This window comes from Gnatocerus cornutus, chromosome 2, assembly GCF_029298725.1.
Source record: "Gnatocerus cornutus isolate USDA-ARS CGAHR chromosome 2, icGnaCorn1.1, whole genome shotgun sequence".
NCBI lineage: Eukaryota > Metazoa > Arthropoda > Insecta > Coleoptera > Tenebrionidae > Gnatocerus > Gnatocerus cornutus.
Window position 1 is genome coordinate 7942219 of NC_142234.1, and position 6988 is coordinate 7949206.

The following is a 6988-nucleotide window of genomic DNA, read 5'->3' on the forward strand; positions in this document are numbered from 1 at the left end:
ATTTGCTAAACGCAATATTTTGCAACAATATTTTCATTCTGTATATTTCTTACAGTACATTTATGGAAAAATCCACTTATTTATTATCACCCAAGCATTAAATTAGCGATGAATATAGAATATAGAATAAAATGTATTAAAATCAATTTCCGTGGTCGTTAAAGCAATGAATAGGTAAATTGTTTGAAATTTTCTATAACAATATAATAAAATTATATTTACATAATAGGTACATATTTGGATTTATTAATACCTCTCTGTGAAATTGTAAATGTGTATTAATACATTTGTATTTATACCACAGTTACACAATAATGTATTTAGTATATCGAATATCAATTAATTTTTAAAATTTAATGTTGGAAGCAACATTTTATGAAAACCGAATAAGTTTAACGGCCAAAATTTTGTGCATGTTACTGTATTATAAAATAAAATAGTAGCTTAGTTCTGATGAAAATGTTTTATTTAAAAATAAATATCTGTTATCCAAAATGCACTAATAAAGTCTTTCCTCACTCGTTTGAGACAGATAAAGTACCTCCTTACTCCCTAGAAGCATAAAGAGTAAGTCTTGTCACTTTTTATAATAACAACGCAAACACAGCTTTCTAAATATTGAAAGATTTGCCACTGCTGCCATTTTGGATAAAATATTGTATTGTATTTGAGTATAATGTCACTTAAAACAATCTAATTAATTATCTGTACTATTATATTGTCAAAGAATATCTGAATATCCTATTGCATCTAACAGACGTAAAGAAGTTCACAAGTTCGTATACGTAAAGAAACTCTCATATGTCTTGTAGGTACTATAAATTTACTGTGCACACACTTGACTTCAAGTCTAACACTATTTACCTAACACTATTTGTTTGAAATAAAAACAAATCTGTATAAATAATCGTAAATTTAAAATTGCATCTGCTCTTGATATTTGAAATTTATAAAAATAATATTACATCCACTTATCAACTAAAAATAACTAAATTATTTTTAGAAGTATGTACACATTTTGTGATGAAAATATGCAAGTAAAATATCTGAAGCTTGGTTTACCGTGTAGAGAATGCATCAAACATGTAACTATTACCACAAATATCTTCGGTATGTCTTTCGAGGTCTGGCATTTCCTTGATTTATGTGTGAAGTTCCAACATCAAATTTCCTTCATGAACTCAATAAAGTTGATTTGGAGGTAGATGCTATAAACCTTAAGCGAACGGAATTGGTAGTTTTAGTTGCTTAATTTGGAGAAAATTTGTGTTGAGGTTTACGACGGTAATTACATGTAGGTACCTACTAGTTTTATAGCATCACCCGTATCGTCTCACGGCTAATGTAAAGAAAAAAATGCGCATAATATGTTCAAGTGCACTCTCTACACTTTTGTCTGTTTTTCGTCGTATGATTGGTAATATTTATCTCACTAGAATGTCTCGAACTCTCCGTCTCGTCACCACAAATATTGACTCAAAAAATTATCCCCGTTCGTTTACTAATCAAAGTGTTTTTTACATCTAGCACCGGTGTCAGTTCATAAACTAATCCCAACAAAAATGTAAAGACTAAGTGAAGCGCCATGGATTTCAACAACAGCACTGCAACTAACGAAAAGTGGAACCAATCCATCTTTAACGCCACTCAAGAAGATGTCATCCACAACACTTTGGTGCAGTCCGTTTTCTTCATGATCTACACTACCATCTTTGTGCTGGGGATCTTCGGCAACGTGTTGGTGTGCTATGTAGTGTTCCGCAGCCGCGCTATGCAAACTGTTACAAATCTCTTCATTACCAATCTCGCATTGTCAGACATCCTGCTCTGTGTGCTCGCTGTGCCCTTCACTCCTCTATATACGTTTCTAGGGGAGTGGGTATTTGGAAGCGTCATTTGCCATCTAGTGCCCTATGCGCAAGGCGCCAGTGTGTACATTTCCACGCTCACTTTGATGTCTATTGCCATCGACAGGTTTTTCGTCATTATTTATCCCTTCCATCCACGCATGAAGATCTCTACTTGCATTTTCATCATTGTGGTCATCTGGGTGTTTTCGATTTTGGTCACGTTGCCGTATGGAGTTTACATGACGTACTTCAGTTCAAATGATACAGTAGTTGGCAGCAAATACTACTGCGACGAAAATTGGCCTAGCGAAAAGTGGAGGAGGCTCTTTGGAGGATTCACCACAACAATGCAATTTGTTTTTCCTTTCTTTATCATCAAGTTCTGCTACATCTGCGTTTCCATCAAGTTGAATGACAGAGCGAGGAGCAAACCTGGGTCTAAGAACTCGAGAAAGGAAGAAGCGGACAGAGAAAGGAAGAGGAGGACAAACAGGATGCTCATAGCCATGGTAAGCAAAAATTCCAAAGTTCGAGAATTTCGAAAGTGTCTAAAAAATGATAAGATACTTAGAACAGATTTCTTTATTTGTCCCTCATTTTTACAGGTGGTAATCTTCCTAATTTCGTGGCTTCCGCTCAATCTCTTTAATCTCACCAACGACTTCTACCACCAAATCGGCAACTGGAAATACTACTTCTTCAGCTTCTTCCTCGTCCACGCCCTCGCCATGTCCTCCACTTGTTACAACCCTTTCCTCTACGCTTGGCTCAACGAAAACTTCCGCAAAGAATTCAAACAAGTCCTTCCATGTTGCGATTCCTCCTCCCGAGCTCCTGCAGACCGCTTAGGTAACTGGCGCTCGGAGCGCACCTGCAATGGTAACAACGAGACGCAACAAGAATCCCTTTTACAATCGGGGGTGCATCGCGCCGCCTCCATCCGAGAACGAAAGGCTACCCCACCGCCGCTTAAGACTGACAGCGTTGAAGTGGAAAACATTCTCGTGCCAAATTCTGGTGGTAACGCTGTGGGAGCGGTGTATGATTCGGCGGCAGAAACAGTGAGACTAAGACTGATTACAGAGGAGGAGCCGCCTCCTTATGACGCGTCGATGAATATAGGAGAGTGATATGGTAAGAGGATAATATGTTTGGGTTTATGTTTGTTTGATTATTGATAGTTCCAAATGAGTTATCAGTTATCGGGGTAGTTGAAAGTACTTGAATAGACACTTGATGGTAATGCACAACTGCCAGGCTGATGGAGGAAAATAATGCAGAGGGAAATTAGGACAGAGATGCGGTTTATTTTAGGGGTAATGCATCCTATATTTGAATTTTATCAGTGATAATCTCCTGTTTTTATTTATATTATCAGTCTACACAATTGATACAATGTGCTTGTAAAATCCAAATTAAAAGTGCTCTTCATACAAAACCAAAAATATTGTTTTAACTTTTTAACCAAAACTCTAGAATTTTCGTAATTGAAGTGGAATAACTGATAAATTTATTAAAACATTTTATTAGTGCTAAAGGTGCTGCTTCAAAAATTTAAGTTAAAAAAAATACTCCCGCTTATAAATATTTTTGACTCATGACATTTACACACGTGTTTCTGTTTTTAGCAGCGAGGGTCATCCAGACCGCAGTGTAGCATTCCCAAACTCACCCCAGTATTCCTGAAGTATTTAACATGGTTTCAATGTCAACGGTGTTTCGGCGTCTTTGTGTAAATATAGTACCCCTTAATGGATAAGCTTTAGCCTATGTATTATATTAATTTTGTAAATACTATATTGTATATTTCTAATAAATAACTGTACCAGAATTCTGTGGAAGTCCGTCAAACTTTGATCCCTCATCGAATTATGAAAAGCCGAACTTATAACAAAACTACAGTTCAAATATTATCGTTAATTTTAGTTCGGCTCCACGCAAATTGGATTATCGATTTTTCATTGTTGCAATGTTTACAATACACTAAATGTACACGAAGCTTTTATTATAATCGCTGCACAAATGAGCTTTGACATTACGACTTGAAGCGATAAAGTCATCGGAAAGTGTCGCTGTAAAAGAACCATTTCCTTGACATTTTTCTTGGAAACGTAAAGATCTTGAGGTTGCGGTGTATACTGGTAGATAAACTAACCCATTTAAGAGTATTAAGGTGGATCTGGAAGCTCTGGAGAAATTATGGGATTTGATGCAACTGAATCCCTGGATGTTTCGGCGAGAAAACGACGCTTGCAATCTTGGATCAAGTTGCAAATTAATCTCGAAATAAAACTTCGGATTTATTTCAATAATAAATTCATGTGATTTATTTGAGGATTGTGGAATCACATTTATTTCCTACAAAACAAGGATTTGTATATTCACCGGATTTCTATCCGAGCACAGATACACAAATAAGTTGAAACAACACCCAAAATAACATATTGAAAGGATTTATCACGGCATCTGTACATATCAACACAATTTTATTGTTTTTATACAATGTTGTTACAAACATTGTAAACTTCACGAAAACATTGTTGTTTCACTGTTAAATTTCCGATAAACAGTATTGAGATTAGTGTTATTCTAAGTTGATGAAAATCATGAAAGCAGATGAACATCAGCATGAGCACAGGTAAGTATTGATTTTCAATTATTATTGAACATCATCAGCGTTACAGTGTGAAAATGGAAATTTTCCTCGACTTTCTGATTAAAATTTTGATTGACGTTGCCTGGAACAATTTCATGTTTGCATAGTTTTTATTTAATGTAGGTGGAAACGCCAAATGCAAATAGCTGTTCACTTGTAACTTTCAGATTAATATTTACCGAGCTGATATTTTACGGAAATGTGACATTAATAGTATAAAAAAGCGAGTAAAAGAGAATCCGAGCGTGGCCTTAATCAATCTAGGTATGATATATTTTATTTATCTTTTTGTGGAAATCTATATGTTATGATTAAAACTAATATGTATGGAGTTTTTAATTAATGTTAGCAGGTACTAAAAACACCAAAGCAAACATACAAAACTAAATTACCTCTACCTCTAATAACACAAATTTACTTTAACACAAAAAACTTTGTAATAACAGACTAATTTGTTTAAAATCCCGCTCAAAAATAATTTAATTTTAAACATGCAACATGCATGGATTATAGGGAATAACTAATATCAAAACAAAATTAAGCTGTCAGCTGTATGAGAATTATATCAATTATTTCTATTTCCAAGTGCGCTGAAATTCGGTCTACAAAATGTTATAATTAATTGAATGTTGTTTTTATTGTTGGTCTCATTTACAATTCTTTGGCTATAATAAATCAATACATTTTATTACAGAAAATAGATAAAAGACTACACACCATTTTCAAGTTTTAAAATGTTTACAATCGCATTGTTTAATAAATACATGTCCTAGAACTCGCGAAGAACTTGTTAACAAGAGATTCTGTGCAATCTTAAATTGTGACGTTTGAAATTTACAAACTTTCGATTCTCTGTTGGTCCAAAAATTATGTGAAGTTCATAATCCGACAATAGCTGAGAATTAGCAGTATCTATTGAATAGAAAGATGTATCAATTTTAACTAAATTTAAGACTTGCTACTTTTCATATGTATCTACAAAGGTTACTTAAGTGACTAATATTTGATGCACTCATTTATATAAATCTAATCTGAAGGGAATGAATCAGGGAACATCATGTTTTCGAAGTAGCCCCTTAGGAGGGGGAAGATCGAATGAACCTGACAACCCCTACACTGGTCTTACATGATAAAATATGGGGCTAGATTGAATTCCGAATTTATCTCTATGTACTTTTGAATCATAGTTCATGAAATAAATTGAAGGTTTTTATTATTGAAAAATCGGTGCAAATTCGAACTTACTCTTTATGTATTTTAAATTGAAAGAATGTATTAATTTGGGACAAGTCCAAATTTGTCTGCGCTACACAAAGGACAAAAACATAAATTTTGTCGCAAAGAACTTTCCAGTAGAATCACAATAAAGACGGTAACTGCTAAAGATAATATTGCAATAAACCAAAGATAAACCAGCCTTGTTTGATCTTACACCAACTTACCTTACAAGAAATTGTATAGAATTGACCTCTTAAAATAAACTTAAGACTATTATTTATGTTTTACTTAAACTTGATCTCTACATATTGTATTATAACAGAGTTGTTCTGTTCTACGTCAGGTAGGTACAACTTAACAGATTAATTCAAGGGAGTACTGACTCTCGCAGACTTCACGGCTATAAAGTTCTTGTCATTCTCATGGATGTTGGAATGGCAGAACGAGCATAATGTCTCATGCGTTAAAATCCTAGGCAGACATCTAAACGTGACATCAGTTCGAAGCACTCTCCATAAATTTGGCAATGGGGTGGAGACCCCTGGAGAGTGCATACGGTTGTATGCACCCAATTTCCAATTTATAGGTTTGAGATAACTGGCTTCAACCCGATATATCAGATAACGGTCAGTTTTGCCTCAGGCTTTGACGAACGATCTCCAACAAAAATTAGTCATTTCGTTTTAGGTATTTGAATACAATCCTAAAGGGTTAATTAAGAGTTACCATGAGGTGCAGACATTAAATATACTCGAATAAAATTGGTGTTTGTGACTTGATCGTTATAATCACAACTTGATGAAATAGTTTCTCGAAGACTTGATCCGACAGAATTAATAAAGTTGTGCATGATGTTTCCACAATCGAAACTTCGGCGCTCAACGGCGCGGCGGCAGCATACTGATAAGAGCGAATTTTGACTCAGGTATCTCCTAGGATACCGCATTTAGAAGTTCGTTGGATTACAATGTTTTTGATGCTAGAAGAAACAGCTGTGCGAAAGGTGGCAGTAAACAAATATCTTAGTGAAATAACGATAAATATATCAAATGTAGAGAATTGACTCTGACAATGTTATACAGTGCCTGAAGCGCGTAGAGTATGTAAATCTGGGAATTCGTGGTCTCTAAGTAAACTTTTATGAAACTGTGACAAATGTGTTGTTGATTTATACTAAAATGTTTACACAATTAAAAATCCCCGTTTTTAATTTAAAAACGCTAGGGGGAAAATCTGCTAAAAAAATTCAAAGGGTGATCGTGTG

General features: G+C 34.7%; 1 protein-coding gene across 2 annotated transcripts; it reads left to right on the forward strand.

The window, feature by feature from the left end:
- The first annotated feature begins 1564 nt into the window (after positions 1 to 1564).
- On the forward strand, positions 1565 to 3681 carry LOC148178534 (prolactin-releasing peptide receptor-like). 2 transcript variants are annotated; one of them, XM_088030004.1, is made up of 3 exons: positions 1565 to 2359; positions 2456 to 2984; positions 3479 to 3681. In XM_088030004.1, exons 1-2 carry the CDS (start codon positions 1586 to 1588, stop codon positions 2978 to 2980), a joined length of 1299 nt encoding a protein of 432 aa, XP_087886130.1. In that variant the 5' UTR covers positions 1565 to 1585; the 3' UTR covers positions 2981 to 2984; positions 3479 to 3681. The 2 variants fall into 2 exon arrangements, with proteins under 2 accessions (XP_087886130.1, XP_087886131.1); XM_088030005.1 differs by having other exon boundaries at positions 1586 to 2359; positions 3482 to 3681.
- The last annotated feature ends 3307 nt before the right edge of the window (positions 3682 to 6988 follow it).

What these genes read in the sequence shown, in the direction of transcription:
- LOC148178534 (XM_088030004.1), top strand. Translation starts at nt 1,586, where the DNA reads ATGGATTTCAACAACAGCACTGCAACTAACGAAAAGTGGAACCAATCC. An exon ending in ACAGGATGCTCATAGCCATG is followed by an intron (nt 2,360 to 2,455) that starts GTAAGCAAAAAT and finishes TCATTTTTACAG; the next exon opens with GTGGTAATCTTCCTAATTTC.